The sequence below is a fragment of the Aethalodelphis obliquidens genome, unplaced genomic scaffold (assembly GCF_003676395.1).
Source record: "Aethalodelphis obliquidens isolate GAN/ISIS:26980383/991018 unplaced genomic scaffold, ASM367639v1 scaffold1, whole genome shotgun sequence".
Lineage (NCBI taxonomy): Eukaryota > Metazoa > Chordata > Mammalia > Artiodactyla > Delphinidae > Aethalodelphis > Aethalodelphis obliquidens.
In genome coordinates this window covers 83,677,632-83,696,999 of record NW_020837945.1, presented here as the reverse complement: position 1 = coordinate 83,696,999, position 19,368 = coordinate 83,677,632, and the positions used below count along the sequence as shown (strand labels likewise).

The 19,368-nt window shown below is 42.2% G+C and overlaps 2 protein-coding genes across 8 annotated transcripts in view; one reads left to right on the top strand and one right to left on the bottom strand.

The window, feature by feature from the left end:
• The window catches only part of MCF2L2 (MCF.2 cell line derived transforming sequence-like 2), a 217,629-nt gene that overhangs the window by 62,532 nt on the left and 135,729 nt on the right, over positions 1–19,368 (bottom strand). The gene's annotated exons all lie outside the window — the stretch shown is intronic.
• B3GNT5 (UDP-GlcNAc:betaGal beta-1,3-N-acetylglucosaminyltransferase 5) lies at positions 478–18,639 on the top strand. 7 transcript variants are annotated; one of them, XM_027110757.1, is made up of 6 exons: positions 479–923; positions 1,211–2,231; positions 4,824–4,927; positions 7,316–7,399; positions 10,743–12,408; positions 14,753–18,639. In XM_027110757.1, exon 6 carries the CDS (start codon positions 15,049–15,051, stop codon positions 16,192–16,194), a length of 1,146 nt encoding a protein of 381 aa, XP_026966558.1. In that variant the 5' UTR covers positions 479–923; positions 1,211–2,231; positions 4,824–4,927; positions 7,316–7,399; positions 10,743–12,408; positions 14,753–15,048; the 3' UTR covers positions 16,195–18,639. The 7 variants fall into 7 exon arrangements, with proteins under 7 accessions (XP_026966571.1, XP_026966558.1, XP_026966561.1 ...); XM_027110760.1 differs by lacking the exon at positions 7,316–7,399; XM_027110759.1 differs by lacking the exon at positions 10,743–12,408.

Here is a 19,368-nt window from a genome sequence, read left to right as displayed (position 1 = left end):
CGTCCGGAGCCTGTGCTCCGCAACGGGAGAGGCCAAAACAGTGAGAGGTCCGCGTACCGTAAAAAAAAAAAACACCAATAACAAAACCTCTTAAAAATCTAGTTAGAAATAACATGTACAATGTTGTATTTACAGTTTCAAACTGACTCAGTAATCTACTTTTAAGTCATTACCTGTCATTCCTTTTACAATAACAAATCCAAAGCTTTTATTTTACTGAAGTAATGGGTTAATCTTTTGTTTTCTCTCATGTTCTCAAATATATACAATTACAAAGTCGTTCAAAATATCACCTCTGTTAAATGATAATATTTGTTCTATGAGGAGGATGCTAGAACAATATTTGGAGAACAAAAAACTAAACCCATAAAGGATTTATTTATAATCTCTTCCATTCAGTGGGAATTTATGTTCTCCTGATTTTGTCTATTACATGTATTAAGTATTTTGAATGGGGAAAACACCTCAAAGAGGACATTCATGCGGATCCTAGCTCACAGTTGATGATCTGACTAAATGATCTCAAATAACTAAAGAGGTGTGGAGAAGCACTTCCTGGAGTTGCCATGCACCGACAGGAATAGACTCAGGCGGGACCCATCACCTTCCCCAACACGCAGGGGTGGCGTCAAAGGTCAGGCCAGACTGGGCTTCGTCAGTGACGCCAAGAGGGGCAGGAAACGCGGCACGCTGGCCGCGCCCCCGCCCTCCGCTGGGAGCCCCTGATTGGGTCCCCCGCAATCTGCCCTCTGCAGCCCGCTCCCCTCCGGGGAGGCGAGCCCAGCCGAGAGCCGGCTGCCCAGCCCCTGACCAAGATTTTAAACGGGCAAGTTTTGTTCCGGAGACCCCCATGACTTTAGCTTCGCTGCCAGGAGGAGAGCCGACCTGCGATTTGGGAGTTTGAGGAGCTGGTCTTGAACTTGGTGAGTTTTGCTTTAAGCTCTCTTTGAAATTAAGTTGGGATTGAAGGTGGGGCGGGGTGAGTCTCTCCCCACCGTCCCACTGCATTCTTAAAACGAACCGCTGTAGCGAAACTGTATGCTGCAGATTAGAGTTTCCTTCTTTTGTCACTGAGGCCCCCAGAAGCTCGAGGCGTAAGTGGTGTGACAAGAGATCTTTTAAAGTCTAGCCTGCCCTTAGACCTCTTGCTCTGAAAAGGAAAATAAGGTGCTCAGAGAACTGCAACTCAGTCAAAACTTATCTCCCGCAGATGAGTAAACCTTTGCATGTTCTGAACGAATGGATCGCCTGTCTAACAAATTCTACCTCCTAATGCAAACTGTACGGAGACCAGTTGTTTCATATGGAATTAATATATGTGATCAATCGTACCATTTAAAAAAATGCTCTGCATCCCACCGCATCCTAGCAGGGGCCCAGGCCCCTGGTGGGTGGAAATGTAGTCTTCTCTTCCGGATCACTAAATGTGGTAAGTTCTAGCCCGCTCGGCGGGGATAAATCTCAACTCCCCGCCTGGTTTGTTCTTTGTGAGGGGAGACTGACTCCCTCGGTCCACAGCGGAGGGCTCCGGACCGCCCGGCCTCCGCCCCGCCCCTGCCCGGCCTGGCCGCCTTGCCGCGCCGCGCCTCTCCGCAGGAGCAATTCCCGGGCTGCGGGACCGGAGACTCGGAGTCTGTTCCGCCTCCTCGGTGAGGTTTCCAGGGCCAAGAGGGGAAGAGAGTCGCGAGGAGGTGAAGGCACGCGCGTTCGCACGGTGGCTCAGGTTGGAATGCGCGCTGGGGCCGGGGAGGCACGGCTGAAGCAGACACTGGTCCGGAGCGCGCCCGGCCCGGCGTCGGGAAGCTGGGGCCGCCCTACCCGCCGCGGGTCAGGGCTGCCCGCAGCCCGAGAGCGCGGTGGGGAAGGAGGCGCGTTCCCTCTCCGGAGCGCCTTTGTTTGCTCGGGCCTGCGGGCGGGCGTTTAGCGACCGTGACCCTGGGCCGAGCCTCCGCCCAGGTGCAGCAGGTAGGCTGGGGGGCCCGGAGCTCCGGCGGGGTGAAGTGTCCCGGCGCCGGGCGGGGTTCCCTTTCCTCGGAGCTTCCGCGAGGCGGCCGCTTCGCCGCGATGCCGAAACCGTCCGGAGCCGGGAGGAGAACACCGAGCCCTGCGGGCCTCCGTTCCGGCTGGTGGCCCCCAACCTTGCAGCCACACCTAGGCTGCAGGGGTGAATTCGGGTAGAAATCCTGTGTCGTGTTGGGAATTGGGAAACCGCCAGACTAGGGAAGCTTTCGGTGAGTTACTGGCTGGGGAAATGGAGACAAGGAAGTAGGCAGGCGGGGAAACTGGAAAAAGAGACCTCTTTCTAAGTGGGGAGGTCTTTGCCACGCTTTCCTTTGACTCTGCTGAATTTTATTTTGCATCCTGAAGTGACAGAGTCAATTGCTTACTCAGATACCACTTACCTAGGTCCAGAGTAGGAACTTTTCATCCGACTCTGACTACACACCTTATATTTTTCTTTCCCAGTGTTGGTTTTCATAGTTTATGGGTCATGTTAAAGGGACACCAAAGTTGTAATCGCTCCGTGGCTGGTGGTGGCTTGGAGCTAATATTTAGGGTAATTCTCTGATGCAAGTACATCCATTAGAACTGGATTTGTTCCTCTGTGCCTTTATTTTGGGAAACTTTGCCTGGTCCCTATGGGGGAAGGGAGAAGGGTGTGAGAAGCTGAAACTGACCCAGAAAAGGATGATTGAAGGTAGTTGTATTCAGTGATGGCGCTGAAAAGATCCCATCCTGAACTTTCTGAAAGGGGGATTGGTGATTAGCACCTGAGGTTTTAACTTTCTCAAAAGAAACTTATGGTAGATTTTATATCCTGTGACAGGGCGGGGGAGAGGGGGGAGCAGCTTTTTGGAGTCAACTCTTTTCTTTTTAAAGAAGATAAATTCAATACCTGAAATGTTTCCATTAAATACTTGAAATGATTCTCCCCTTTCCCTCTCCTTCTCTCTCTCCCATCCCCTCTCCCACAGGCACTCTCCTTGAGTGTTTACTGAGCACCCTCTGAGGAAGAGGGTGACTCAGTCTGACTAATCTCAGCCCTCCAGGTGCTCACCGTGACACCTGAAGATGGGAATGAGTGTTGTGACAGGGAGAGTTCAAGCTGAAGCTCAGAGAGGCTGTTTCTGAGGAAGTGAGAAATGAGGGATGTTTAGGAGGCATAGATGATATTGCACACAAATGCTTTGACCACACACACATACACACACCCAAGCACAAACACAAACCATCAGAAGGTGGAGAAGAGTTTTCAACATAAAGTGCAGGCTTTAGCAAGGAAAAAATGTCACATTATATTTCATTAAAATAGAGATCAAATTTCCCTTTTATAAAAGACTGATTCAAATGAGATTGTAAGAAAAGGAAATAACTTTCAAATTCTCAAATATAGAACAGCTTGAATAATAACTCATGGGTTTTGAAATGGGTCATCTTTTAAAATGGGTCACTTTGGCTAGAATCATTGTACTCGGTGACTTTCAAATAGTCAAGGTAGAGTTCTTTCTGAGGACCAACTGCACTAGAGTCTACATAACAGAACATGGGATGTGGTAGAAAGAAACTGGGAAAAATTCAGAAGGAAATGATTTCTTCTCAAAGTAACAAAATGTATCCTGTCTTTTTGGAGTGTTATATATACTCAACTGAATAAATCTTAGCTTTGCATTTTATGGCACATTATACCTTTTGGGGAATATTTCCATAGCCATTATTTTATTCCATTGTGGAATAATCTTGTGAGGAGATGTATACATTGTATCTATGTTCCAGAAATTGAGGAACAGCAAATTATTACAAGAGCCCTGCTATTAGATATAGAATCTCTGCCAGCAGAGATTTAGCCAGAACAGTGTAAATCTAGAATATTTGTCTTACAGTTTGCGTATATAAAAGAGATATAAGAATTCATATTTAAAGATAAGCAACTTGATCAGGTGAGATGTAAACTTTGAATAAACAGAAGTGATTTCTTTTTGCATTTTAGTGCTAGACATTCAGAGGCTGGCTTTGACCAGTAACTTATTTATCTTCCATAGTGAACGTTTTAACACTAGAAGCCAGTTTTTTTTTTTTTTTTAAACAGAAAGGAATGTTCTACCAAGTCTGCAGGCAATAAGCCCCCTAAATTCCAAGTTCAGAGCACTATTACCCAGCTTAAGATTCCCTGAAATTTCATTATTTTGTCTCTTTTATTCCTTTTCTACAACTCTTTTGACAACGTTTTGGTTGTGCTCTAAGCAAAGTAAGTTAAAAAGATGACTCCACTCAGGTTTCCCTCTCCATAATTTACAGGGCCTTACTTTTGGCTGTGTCCTTTGAAATGTATTTTTAAGTGCTTGTGGGAACAGTATTGTTCTTTCCTGTAAAGCATAATGGAAGACCATGTTCAGTCAATTAGGAATGATACCTCTGTTCTCAGTCACAACAGTATTTGAGATGTATTAGTGGCCCTTAGCAATCAGATCAGTATTTCAAAAAACTCATATTCAATAAATATTTTTGAGAAGAATATAAAGAGTATAGCTCATCACTTTGAAAGGAAAATAACCCATAAAGAATATCGGCCATCTATTAACTAAACCATCATGGTAAAGATGCATCAGCAATTTCTAGAGAAAGGAAATTAGCATACATCAAACCCCTGATCTGGACCACATTCTGTCAATAAATCTTCTCAAATGATCCTCAGAAAACACTGTTGGTACAAGGTTTAGAGACAAATCAAGCTCATGTGATTAGTAAATGGAAGCTGCAGAATATAAATTACTTTTGTTCACATTCTAAAACTCTTGATTTTTCTACTCTCTTGACCCCATCAGGTCCAGATTCAAGGTTGCACCGGAACATTTTCTTACTGTGAGGGGATCTACACTGGAAACATCTTTGAAGCCCTCTCAGCATCCTGTCTGTGGCCTACTACACAGTATGTGATAAATTAGTATTTGTTGAATGAATTAAATGTAGGTATTACCTGCTTTCAGGGCTGTGCAGCATAATGCCTGGGATAGGACAGGTGCTTAAATGGTAGTTAACTTATAATAAATGTTGATCAGCTGAGACAGAAATGTGTTATAAATATCTCTTATGTTTTAGACCTTCATTTTTTATACTCTGAACCCACAATCAAATGTGTCCAGAATGGGACATATGAACTGCCATTGGACAACAAGCTCATGTGCATAGCTTATATAACAGGCTTATACCAGGTTATATTGTCACCCTATTTTGAAATCACTATTTTTCATATCATAATTTGACCTCAGCTGTGTACGACTCCTCTCCTTTTATCTCATCCAATACTTATTCATTGAATACTTGCTTAAAACATCCTCTCTGAGTCCTACACGTTTTACTCTCTTCTCCTTCCCTCCTTCTTACTTTTTTCTTTACCCCCTTCTACCACTTTGAATCTCCACCCTTAAATTCCCCAATCTTCCTTGTGCGGGAAAGACTTTATGTACCCAAAGGACCCAGACTTACACGGTCACTTTTGCCCATTGTCTAGTGCTACTGAGATCAAGAAAAGGAAGGAGGGAAACTTGAGATGGAAGGTTAGGAAAAGGGTATGTTACAAAGAAAATAAGAACAAGCTCTGGTGAAGTGCAGGTGGTAGCAAAACATAAATGACTCCAAACTTTAGACAGTGAAGCAAATCTTTTGCCTTGGGTTCCTTCTCTTGGTTCTGCCCTACCTGCTTCCCTGTCCTCCCATCCTTCTGGGAGCTCCAGGAAGAGCAGCTGTGCCAGTGCCAGAAAAGGCAGGTGAGGAGCTCAGGGACAGGGCTGTAACTGATCAGGTGCTTCTGAGCTGCCACAGGGTCTGGAATTTATGGAGGTTACATGGTTAATCCCATGTCTCAGTGCCTCAGTTTCTTCTTCTGCAAAATGGGGAGATAATTTCTCCCTCATAGGTTGTTGTGAGACTTAAAGAGTTACTATATATGTAAAGCATTCTGAACAGAGCCTGGTGCACAGTAAACACACCAAGTTAGTAACTGTTGCTAGACTGGGCATAAGGAGAAGTTTGTTCCTTAAGTAGGCAAGAACAAAACTGTTAAGAATTGTATTTAAAGAGCAAGCAGCCCTGACAACCCAAACAAATATGCCTCAAGAATGAATACAGAAGGCCAAGCTTAGAAAAGCAAGTGCTTGACCTTTCTGAGACCCTCTTTATATTTCAGCTTTTTTGTTTGTTTCAAATTCTGTATAATCAAACTGGTTACTGGGAAATTTCAGCAACTTTTAATATAATTCCTCTGAAATATAATATATTCTATAATCCCTCTGTCACCAGTTTCCTTAGTGCTTATCTTTACTTAGAGGCTGTCTTTACTTGTTTGGTCATTTTGTATTTCCCTGTCTTTATTTTTCCTATAACCAGCAAACAGAAATCGACACCCATGTTTAACTTATAAAGAAACATATAACTTAGTTTACATAAGTGGAGAGCAATACATTTTATAACCAGCTTTTCCCACTGTCCCATATCCATGCTTGCAGAGTTGAAATTTAAAGTCTTTGGACTAACACTGGATCAAGAACTAACTCTAAAAATGTATTCTTTGTGGAGGGATAACAATTCCAAATGGCTTGTAATCTTTGCCCATGGCTTGAGATAAGTTTCATAGCTAGTCACAGCCACAAAACACCTAAAGACAGCTGTTGAGTGGAATTTGTCCTTTTTTACAGCCTTATATTGGAAATTTGATTAAAGAATAAAATATAATTGAGAGACTATCTAATTTTTCCCACTTAAAATGTGAGTTGTAAATTCACATTTCAGGTTGCTTCCTTCCTTCTTGAGCAAACAGAAGGGGAAATAGTGCTAAACAGTAACCTGTTGTGTTTCTCAGCACCAATTACTACAACTAATTTACTAAGAAAAGAATCTATGAAGATCAAATTATAGCCTTTCCAGTAAATTCAGGGCTTTTTATTCCTGATTTCTTTAACATGGCAGTTTGGCTCCTGAGGATTGATTCTAGCTACATTTAATAGGGAATAGATGATCAGAACAAGCCAGGAAAAAAAATACTTGGAATGTAGAACAATATGCAACATAAAGATGGGAGAGAAAATGTTATCTTTCTTTCCTTTGAGTTATGCCTGGAAAGGAACCAAAAATTGTGTCTCACATGGGACTTTAAGTCATGAAAGCTTAAGCATAAAAGTATCAAGTATTGAGGCTTTTAAAAAAAAATCTGTGACTTACTGGAGGAGCATCATTAGTCTATAGTCATACTTTTATCACTTTAATATTTTGTGCCCCAAACGACTGCCTCACTTGCCTCTCCCTTGCCCTCCCCTGACAGTGGTCAGTGTGCTTTACAGAGGGAACGGCGAGGGCTGGCCAGCCTGGGGAATTCCCGAAGAGGAAGCACATGTGGGATGAGATGGTGAGAATGTGTGTGATGTCTTTTCCTTTCTCTATGAGGCAGGAGGGGAAGTCATCAGCTAAGAGGAGCAGGACAGGCCTTGGGAGAGGGGGAATGATGTAGCATGGCTGGTGAAGAGCCTGGGAGAGGGAGAAGGTCCAGGACAAGTGGAGGACGGCCACACAGCCTTGAGTACTCTGCCCACAGCTGGATATCGCCACTTGTGGTGATGCTGTCTGCCTGGTGCGTTATGTTTCTCCAGCAGCCCGCAGGTGTTGTAGAGAAGACAGGAATGACCCAAGGTCTGGGGTTGCTGGGGTGGAAGGCCAGGAACCAGGGAGAGGAGGGCAAAGGTGCCAGGTGATCCTGCATCTGAGACAGGGAGGCAGGTAGAAGAAAGGTCAGGAGATGGCTGGCTGGACCCGGGGTGTTAGGGGGCAGGTGGGGGGTGCAGAGGATTCCAGATGAATATTTAGAGGTTGTGGCTGAAGAGAGAGTGGACTGGAATTTGAAATTTCAGAAGAAATGCAGGTCTAAGTGAAGCCACATAAATGACTTGGGCTCCTTAGGCTTCTGAGTGTTGTATGTCTACTGGGTAAGACGTAGAAATGTAGTTTCCCCAAGATTGGATGTTGTTCATATATCACAATGATGGCCAGAAACGGTGGTCAAGAAACAAAGGAGTGGACACAAAAATATATGCATTTTTGAATTCAAACCCACTGGTTTCTCTAGTTAACATTACTCAGCCTTCAGGTCTAGATTCAGTGCCGCTTGTCCTCCTGGAAGATGCCTTCCCTAACTCCACCCAACCCCACCTTGAGAGCCCCCTGCGCTCCCAGCACAGCTCTCACTGCTCCACGTCTGTCTTCCCACTCGAGCGCCAGGACTAGCCTTTACGTCCTGCCTTGCGACTGTCTCCATCTTAATTTTCTTTGTTACCCCATCTTAATTTTCTGACGGACCAGCCCTTTAAGCTAGTTTCTGTTTTTTCTTACTCCTCCCCCTTCTCCTTCCCCAGAGTTTACTGTTCCAGGCCTCTGCTCAGCTCCCCCACTGGAGGGCTCACCCATGTTCATAGCCTCCATCGTCTTTACACGCAGGGTGCCCACCGGACCTTCAGTCCTGTCTGCCTCCAGGCTCAGATTACCTACTGGACTTCTCTACCTGCTGTCTCTCCAACATCTCAGTCAGCGCAGCCTAAAGCCACACATGTCCCCTCCTCACTCCTAACTCCGGAGACCAGAGTTCCCTCTTTTGTCAGGAATGCATGAAACTAGGTTTCTCTCCTCTCCTTTACTCCTTTCCTTGTCACTCATCACATACCACTGGGGTTTTGTTTTTCTTGAGAGGGTCTTCTTTATTCCTTCCTTCCCTCCCCACTTCTACCATCCTAGACTAGACCCTCCTTTCCTCATTCTGCTTCAGTACGAGGCCCTGATATAACCAGTGTCCGATCTCCTGGCATCCTGCATCCATCCTGCATACCACTGCCAGATTTTTGCATAAAGTTTAATAAATATTGACAAGGGAGTTATCACTAAAAACAAAAAGGGAAACTTCTGGGACTTGCTGCCCTGGGCACTCACTGGCTTCTCTGCCTTATTTTCAAGGTTCTCCATAAGTACACCCCAACCTCCTGCTTTCAAACACATGCCTGTTTCTCAAGGATTTGCCATATTTTGTTTCTTTCCTTTCTTGCCTGAAACAGACTGCTTGTCCTTCGGCAGCCACCTAAATCCTGTTCATCCTCAGGCCCTTCTGATCCAACTGTCACTGATCTCTACTCCTGGGGACACTCCTATTGTGCCTGGAGTTGGTATGACCCAGATTAGTGCCAACACACTGTCTGTACCTTACTGTGACATCCCCGTTGCTGTCTGGGGGAACTGTGTTTTCACATGGGCACCATGAGTCTTGTCTCAACTAGATTGTAGGTGCTTTCAGAGCAGAGACCAGAAAATACGACTTCATGACTCCCACTGTACCTGGGATATTTCCATAGCAAATACTCACACACTTATAGGATTAATTGAAACACTGGACACTGAGGTTGTTTAACTTGAACTTAAAATGCCGACCTCATCATCTTGATTAAAATGTCAAAATTTACAGCAGATTTTGCGTAATATTTTAGGATCACAAAAGTAGACTCAACAAAGAAATGGGTTGACAGCAGGAGTGAAGTAGAAAAAAATCAGGGTTCATTAGTGCCTCTAGATGCACTAATTATTTTTGTTTTTGTTCTTTTTCTGTTTTTTTTTTGCGGTACGCGGGCCTCTCACAGCTGTGGCCTCTCCCGCCACGGAGCACAGGCTCCGGACACGCAGGCTCAGCGGCTATGGCTCACGGGCCCAGCCGCTCTGCGGCACGTGGGATCCTCCCGGACCGGGGCACGAACCCGCGTCCCCTGCATCGGCAGACGGACTCCCAACCACTGCGCCACCAGGGAAGCCCTGTTTTTGTTCTTTTTAATCAGAAAAGTTTAAAGAGCTCTCTCGTGAAGAAATATTCTTGAGTGGCTGAGGGGCACAGCTCCTAGACTGAGAAGTATTTGGGGTGGGGTCTGCTACCTTCTTTTCTGATGTTCCTACTCAACTTCTGTTCTTATTCTTCTGACTACTTCTATCAGGAAAGAGAATACTAAGAATATCTGTTCCTTCTCAATCCAGATAGAAGCAAACCCAAGTTATATTCCAAATATTTGCATATTTTCCTCTAACCAGCTCTTTGTCCTGTTCTCTCAGCAGGCTCTGAAGTCATCTGTAATTTTTATATCCCCTCCGTAACAATACTTTGATCCTTGCCCCCAGCTTGCAGATTAAGTCACCACAGCAGAGTGCAGTGAGGGGTGCCCGAGGTTATACAATAAATCTGGCCCCAAACCGGGTAGCCTTGGTTCCAACCTGTTGATTGGTCACCCAGCCGCACTGCAGGCACAAAGGAAGCTGCACCCACAGCATTCTGTTGTGGATGGTTGCTGAGTTCACAATCATTATTGGGATCGCTTTGTTTCCTGTTAGGACTAGCATTTTCTTTCTCCAGGTCAGGGAGGCCTGTGGGCTTCTCTATAGCCCCCAACCCAGCACTTTGAGTACAGAAGCTAGAGGATGTGCTTTAGAGAAGCTTTATGGCTGTGTGAACCAGAGGGTGGGCCTTGATTGCCTGTGTGTGGTCTCCATCAGCAAAGCCAGGGCTGGGGCAATGTTATTTAGTTGTAACAAATGAATTTAGACCATGGAGGTGTTTTTGCTTTTGGTTGGAAAAGTCCGGGCTAGTGACTAAGTTCACTTTGGAGGAGTTGGGGTGTTCTTTTGCTATAAGAGAAGCTGGGTCCTCTAAAAGAGCCGTTTACCATTCCTAGGTCTTCCCCTCATCACATCAACGCTATCAGGGAGACTTGGTTATGACGGACGTAAACAGTGGCTCCAACAATTCAAGCAGCTGCAGGTGGAGAAACCGTGTCTTAGAACTTCACACACTGTGCTGAGCCTGAAGAAGTAGCATGGCTGGTTGGCTTTGTGACAAGTTCTTTTTTATTTTTAAGAAAACAGTTGTGACTCTTAGAGGCCAACTGGGAACAATTGAAGAAATGTAGGGAAATGAGGGAAATACATACATGGCGGGGTAGGGAGGGGACAAAACCAATGTTATGGGCTGGTTTCTTGGCTGTAGTAGCAATGTTAGCAGCAACATTCCACCCGGGTGAGTAATAGACCCCATTCATGGGAGAGAGACTAGGGCCTCTGTGAGCGCAGTGTGCGAGTGGGTGCTGGCGGAGTTGGGCTGGTGGGCTGACTGTCTAGCAAGAAGCTCTGGGTTGTAAACAACTGTGAATAGGTGCAAAGCAAGCTGCCCTTGGAACATACTACTGAGTGCAGCTGCTCAGAAATGGGAAGCTAGTTTTGCCTGTGGTTCCAAGGGTTACTCTCCTCTTTGTTTCTTTCCCAGAATCTCTTGGAATAGAAACAGCAGATTAGTTTCAATTGAGAATTTTCTTAGAATTCTTAAACACTTACGCTGTCTTAAAATCTGCTGTTAGGGATTCCCTGTTACTTCGCATTAAGCCTCCAGTTCCTTCAGTATGTGTCGTGGAAGAAGTAGAAGGGGGTTTTGGCCTTCAGAGGTGGACCTTATCTAAGTGAGCACTGTTAAGACGGAGAGGAAGTGCCCCACTCCCCCCAAGCCAGTGAAAGTGATTGTGCAAAGTGTAGGCAGATGCCATCATCAGAAATGGATGCTCCCTGCTGTCCTTCACCTACCCTAGAGCATTCGGTCCGCCATGACCAGCCAAACTAAGGGGGAAATTACCAACGTTGATCTAGCCCTTAGAATAGTATTCCTCACCTTTTTTGACAGTAAAGCACAATAAAAATGCATGTTACTTTACAACCCTAAAGGTATATACACACAACACTTAAAGTTTCACAAAACAATACTTACACTTACTACTTTCAATGCACTCTGCCATTCTCTATTCTGTTCTTCCTTTTTCTTTTCTCTCTTTCTTTCTTTCTTTTTTTTTTTTAAAGCTGTTTGTGGCTTCCTAAGTGGTGCTAGCAGTTTAAAAATCTCTACCCTTGGGGATAAGATGCCTGTGCTGATTATCTCTAGACAGAGTCTCACTGAGGCTTGGTTCTAATCTCCTGTCCTCCTTGGACTTTTCGCATGCTTGGCTTTTGCAGTTATCACCCTCATGTGGAGTAATCCTGGGGGGATGTGAAAGGCCTGAAGTCAACAAGGAATTCCCACAGCCCAGGTTAGGCCGGTACTGCCTGGTGCTCTCAGTGTGTGCAACTGGTTTTTTATCAGGGGCAAAGGGTAGGGGACTTGAGGATGAGGTCTTTGGGCACAAAAGCAAAGCCCTTGCCCTGGGGCTTGTGATGTGGGCTCAGCTACTCCGCCAGCCTGGACATCCTGGAATCTGCGTTGTCCTTTCCCTGTCAGTCTGTTGAAAGCCCAGGAGACTGATGTGTCAAGCCCGAGGGGAGAGCCTGCTTCTCCAGGCAAAATGTTGCATCTTAACTGTGGTAAGCACTGGGGACAGAATCCTCGAGGAAGGGTGGTGCTGTCTCCTAGTGGTAGGAGGAAAGGGAGGACACGTGGCAGGCAGTGGTGGCAGGGGCCTCATCTGAGGTGGTACCTGGCTGGGCATCCTGACCCCAGTTCTTCCCAAGTGACCAGCTGCTTGAGTGACAGGTGGCTCCACCCCCAGCATGGTTCTTTGCACCAGCGTTCAGAGAACGCCTACTAGGTATCAGGCACTGACATGGATGCTGAGGTAGGTTATCTACAACAAGGCATCTATCTCGTGCCTTGGGTCAGAGTTCACAGTGTAATTGGGCGGAGGCAGTTAAGTAAAAAATCTCAGTACAAGAAGATGGATGTAAGAAGGTGTTGTGGCTACAACAGCCAGGAAGGACATGGAAGCAACCTAACTGTCCATCAATAGATGAGTGGATAAAGGAGATGTTGTACATATATACAATGGAATATTACTCAGCCATAAAAAAGAATGAAATAATGCCGTTTGCAGCAACATGGACGGACATAGAGATTGTCATCCTGAGTGAAGTAAGTCAGACAGAGGAAGACAAATATCATATAATATCACTTACATGTGGAATCTAAAAAAATGGTACAAATGAACTTACTTACAAAACAGAAATGGAGTCACAGATGCAGAAAACAAACTTATGGTTAGCAGGGGGGAAAAGGGGGGGAGGGATAAATTGGGAGATTGGGATTGACATATGCACACTACTATATATAAAATACATAACTAATAAGAACCCTCTGTATAGCACAGGGAACTCTTACTCAATACTCTGTAATGGCCTATATGGGAAAAGAATCTAAAAGAGTGGATATATGTGTATGTATAACTGACTCATTGCTGTACAGCAGAAACTAACATAACATTGTAAATCAACTATACTCCAATAAAATTTTTTGAAAAAAAAAGAGAAAAAAAGAAGGTGTTATGGCAGTACAGGTAAGAGCAGGGGGCCCAATTCAGACTTCCCAGAGGCAGATGCCTGTAGAATTTAATTAGGACTAGTAGACTTCCTTTAGCAAGGGGAGTGGGGCTAACAGGCCACAGGACTGCTGGTGCAAAGGCTGGTGTGTGTGAAATAGCAAGGGTGTCTGAGCTTTCAGCCAATAATTTGGTATTGTCAACTAGTGGAGAGCATCTGAAGGGGTTTCAAGAGCTCAGGTAGTCTCATGGTTAGATCTGAGTTTTAGAAAGGTCACTCTGTGGGGAGGATGGGTTGGCCAGAGATCTTTCAGTCAGCTGTACTGGTCTGGCTGAGAAGTGAAGATGACATGAAAAGGTGAAGAGAGGTTTAGAAGAAGCAATTCACAAGATTAAATAATTAGATACAGAAGAGGAAGGAAAGGAGGACTTTCAGATTTCTGGCACAGACACATGAAGTGTAGTCAGACACAAAGAAAAAATGGAAACAGATTTTAGGGGAGAAGACAGTAGAAATGGCATTTGAGTACCCCCATGTGCAGGTAATTATTATCTATCTACCTTCCTCTATCTATACCTCTATGTATGTTCCCATTTAATCTTCCCATTTAAGACTTCAAATTAAGCAGTGTTATTAGAATTTTTTACATTTCTGGGTTAGATGCATGATAAAGTACAACATACAGTAAGTGGCTGAGCCAGCACTGGTGTTCAAATTGCCTGACTACAAAGACAGTGCTTGTTGGTTATAATCCTGTGGCTTCCCAGTTTTGAACATGTTAAATTTGAGATGCCTGTGGAGTTTCCAAATGGAAAAGTACAGAAAGAAGATGACTGTACAAAGGTCACTTTGGTTAGAGAGAGTTTGGACTATGCTTTTGAGAAGCATATCTCAACTCCTTGATTATGAACCTTGATTTGAAAAAAAAAAAAAATCTTACTCCTATTCCTGCCTTGTCTGGGGCAAGCTTTAATGGATTTTTACTATTAGGAACTTCCTTTTCATTCAGTATTGTTCCCTGAACTATATAGCTGCTGTCATCCTGACTATATTCCAAGTCAATAGATTCATCGATACACCCATTTGAGAAATTTTAACTTTAAGTATATAAGATGATAGACATACTGGATGCTTTTTTTTTTTTTAAGGTTGAAAAGAGAAAAGGGTCTCTGTATTCTGAATGAGAAGATGGTAGAGAGTGGTTCTTTCCCTCTCCCTGGATTCCCCTGAAAAAATAAACAGCTGTATGCCTCCCCGCAACACCAGCTGCCCCATCACCTTTTGTCCAGATCAGTCAGGTTACATATCGTTTTTAAGGAATTAAGAGTAGTCTGTTTCTTTTTGGTAACTCAGTAACCTATTCACTTCTCATTTTTTCTCTTTCTAAATCTAATAGGTTGCACTTAACTTTCACAAAAAGGAGTACACAGAATAGCTGCGTAAGGCCAATTCCGAACTTAATGAAGGATGTCAGAGTGGGAGCATTCTGATGTGCCAGTGTCCTCATCCTGCAGTGTGTTCCGTTTTCTCCCCTTTCCGAAAAAAATGGTATTAAAATATTTTGTGAAATAAGAAGCTCCTTTTACATTTTTAATGACCAACATGCACATCTGTTCTAAAGAATACAAAGTCCTATGGTCTTGAAGAAGGAAGCACCCATTTAAAACTGACCCTGAATAAAAACAGACCTGAATGGACGTCAGAATGTTTGTTAGTGGCAGGAGAGTAAAAAAATGGCAATTTATTCAGTTATTTGCCACTTGTTTTGTACTAAGCCTCATGTTCTTCTGGATACCGATCGATAACCACATCGTGAGCCACATGAAGTCCTACTCTTACAGATACCTCATAAATAGCTACGACTTTGTGAATGATAGCCTGTCTCTTAAGCGCAGCGAGGATGGGGCTCCTCGCTACCAGTACTTGATAAACCATGAGGAGAAGTGTCAAACACAAGACGTCCTGCTCTTACTGTTTGTAAAGACTGCTCCTGAAAACTACAATCGCCGTTCTGCCATTAGGAAAACATGGGGCAATGAGAAGTATGTTCGCTCTGAACTTAACGCCAACATTAAAACTCTGTTTGTCTTAGGAACACCTTCTGACCCACTGACAAGAGAAAGACTTCAGAGAAGACTGGTTTGGGAAGATCAGATGTACAATGATATAATTCAGCAAGGCTTTGCTGATTCTTTCTATAATCTTACTCTTAAATTTCTTCTGCAGTTCAGTTGGGCAAATAGCTTTTGTCCACATGCGAAATTCCTTATGACTGCTGATGATGACATATTTATTCACATGCCAAATCTTATTGAATACCTTCAGAGTTTAGAACGAATTGGTGTTCAAGACTTTTGGATTGGTCGTGTTCATCGTGGTGCCCCTCCCGTCAGAGACAAAAGCAGCAAATACTATGTCTCCTATGAAATGTACCAGTGGCCGGCTTACCCTGACTATACTGCAGGAGCCGCCTACGTGATCTCTGGTGATGTAGCCGCCAAAGTCTATGAGGCATCACAGACACTTAACTCTAGTCTTTACATAGACGATGTGTTCATGGGCCTCTGTGCCAATAAAATAGGGATAGTACCACAATACCATGTGTTTTTCTCCGGGGAAGGTAAAACTCCTTATCATCCCTGCATCTATGAAAAAATGATGACATCTCATGGGCATGTAGAAGACCTTCAGGACCTTTGGAAGGATGCCACAGACCCAAGAGTAAAAATGATTTCAAAAGGTTTCTTTGGTCAATTATACTGCAGAATAATTAAGATAGTCCTCCTTTGCAAACTGACCTGTGAGGATACGTATCCGTGTAGGGCTGCCTTTGCCTAATAGTACTTGAATGTTGTATGTTTTCACTGTCACTGAGCCAGACATGGATGAAAAAACCTTTAAATGTTTGTCTATACCATAAGTGAAATGAATATGAAGAACAAAGAAATATTTTGAAAGCCCTGTCTATCAGAATGTTTCTTTGATTCTAGAAGCCCTTCAATATAACTTATCTACTTCATTGCCTAAATTCATATCAAGGAATTTATATTTAGACAAGGTTTATGAAAACAAAACTAAAGGGAATTTCAAGTTCACAGTACCACGTGTATATTAGAGGTGTAGAGAAGTTATTAAGGTGCCTAGGTGTTAGAATAACTGCTTTTGGAAAATACCAAGTAAGTGTATAGTACAACATTTCAAAGAAATGGATATATTGTTAGACCAGGTATACAAGTTTATTTTGATTAAAGAGCACTTGATGGAGTTGGTGGAGGCAGGAGAGGATTGGCCTAGAAGAAAGTACATGAATCTGGTAAAAGAAAGTTTCCTCTTCTTCAGAGGAGATTTAGGAAAATGTACACAATTTCTTTATAAACTGTCAAATCACTTACTGTCACATCCATGTAGCTATTTTACCTGGATACTGTTGGAGTCATTTTAAATATATTCATATCTTTTTTTCAAAGTTTAATGTGAAATTTGAGAAGTCATGAGTTCTGCCCTAACTGGTACTTTATTATGGTTCTTTTTGATTATTAGAAAATGACACAAAACATGGACAGTGTCTTACTCATGGGGTCCTTCTCTAGAGAGAAATCATTGTTAATTCAAATAAGCTGATTTTAATTTAATGAATTTTTCAACTGGTTTTTAAATATTCAATATGGGTCTGTTTTTAAGGCAGCTATTTGAATGTAAGTTTACATAGAGGAATATAATAATGAAGAATTCAAAAGGAAAGATAGAACATTAAAAGCCTCTTTTCTCCATAATTTATAAAATAAAAGTTTTAGTGTCTAAATTGTATTGATTACTAAAATTAGCCTACCCCTCTCCAACAGGGTCTCATAAACCACAGACTTTGTTCTGAGTTCAGCTTTTAAAATTGAGAGTATTAAACATCAAATCGAAGCTGTAGTATTTTAAAAAAATCTACTCTTTCATCACAACAACTGTCAGAGGTTATCTTCAACTTATAAATATTTCCAACTTCAAAGTAGAATGAAAGTGATAGAAACGTCACCAGAATGAGATTTAAAGCATTTGTAAAGCTGTAGGTTTCTTGTAATCAAAGAAATGTGGCTGAGATCCAATACCACATTACATTTATTTTACAGAGCAGGATAAAAATGTGGCTATGATGCAAACAACCTCCCCTCACTACAGAAAGAACTAGGTGATGTCTGTTGTTAGGGGGATTATATGAAAGCCAAAATAGTGACTTCAGCAAAAGCAGTTGAACTGATTATAAACCCTTTGTCTGCAGAGGCTCCTGTTAGGGAAAACTAAGTAAGATGTCTGAAACATGTCTGAAACATGCAAAAAAACTAAAAAAGAATTCTCAGTATACACAACTGGATGATGATATGTATAATTTGTTGCAGGTAGCTTCTCAATGTTTACAGAAATTTTTTGTTAATTTTTTTCTATTTTGAAAATTGAAGCTTGTTTACATTGATTGCTCAGATAATTTAAAATTTTTAACTCATGTCAAAACTATGGTATCAAACATTCTAGTTTTTCGTTACTTTCAGAGTAGGTTCAGGGTTTTTAGATCATTACAGTTTTAATTTTCTGACCAATTTAAAAAACTGTAGAGAACAAAAGCGTATTTTGACAAACCAGGTTTATAATTAATTTTTATTAGTTGATTCTTTAATAACCATTTGCCTTTTGGCCATATATATGCCCTGTGTATCTATACTTGTAACTGTTTAAATTTGCCATTGGTTGAAAACATCAGTGTCTCTCTGGCCATCAAAATGATCTTGTTTACAGCAATACTTTTGTGAAACAGTTATTTATTTGTGAAAGAGCTCCCCTCAATTGTGTTCATCTTTTTATTTTTGCTTAAAATAGAATGAAACAGTTAAATATGAAGGAAATATGAAGGTACTTCCTTTTTTTAATAAGAAGGAAATTGCTAGACACTTCCTTCATCAGATTTAAAGTACTGAGAAGATTAATTGTAAATAAAGGATTCCAACCTTTTAAAAAGGAAGGAAAAAACTTTTTGGTGCTCCGGTGCAAGGCTGTCTTTTAAAAATCATCAGTAAAGGGAAAATAAACTCTTAGCCTGGATGGTCAATTGACAGTTATACACAGTGTTATTGCTAAAAACTTTTTACCTCTTGGTTGGTTTGCGTCTTTTTTCCATATTATTAATTTTATACCAAAATGTTAAATATTTATATTATTTGAATTTTGCTTATATGGCAAAATAGAGGGTTTTTAAAAATAAATCTATGATTTCCAATAAACAACTTGAAAATTGTCAACAGATGTGTATTTTCGCAAAGGTTTTTAAACTCGTGTGTGAACACCATTTGTTTATATAATCAACTAGTTCTGTTTAATGTCAGAGAGGTCTGTAGTACATGATCATAATCCTATTTCCTGTTCAGACTTGCTGCTGTGCCCATGATAGAGGATTATTGTGTCCTCTGCATTGTGGAGCCATCTAAAATGCTTCTTTTGTTTGTTGAAAGATTTATGCTGGAATGTCTAGGTGAGGGAATTCTTCTTTCCTAATAGATTGTTCAGGAAAAGATGAAATAAGAACCTATCTATAGCCATAGTGCCTTAAGACATCATTTGAAAGGTCATATTTTCCTTTTATTTGATATCATTAGCTATTCAACAGTTGATTCAAATTTAGCCCTAGTCTCTTAACGTTATGAATATTCTTAGGCCTGCTCTGCAGTGTTTGGTGTTTCAGTATATCTGTACATAGTATGTGCTCATCTGCTTTTCACCTGATTCTGGCTTGATTCTTAGCATAGTACATGGTGTGATTCAATCTATATATTTTTTAAAACTTGGAAGCATCTGAATTATTTGGTTGTAGTAGAACTTTTACTTGCACGGCATGGCTGGGGTGTTTGTAGTTGGGACTAAAATGATGATGACTCAGAAGAGTTAAGTTGACCTATTTTGGGGACTTTAATTGAATACCATAGCTGCAGTGAGAATCAGACAGGGTTGCTCATTCTTCTGTAATAATGAGAGAAA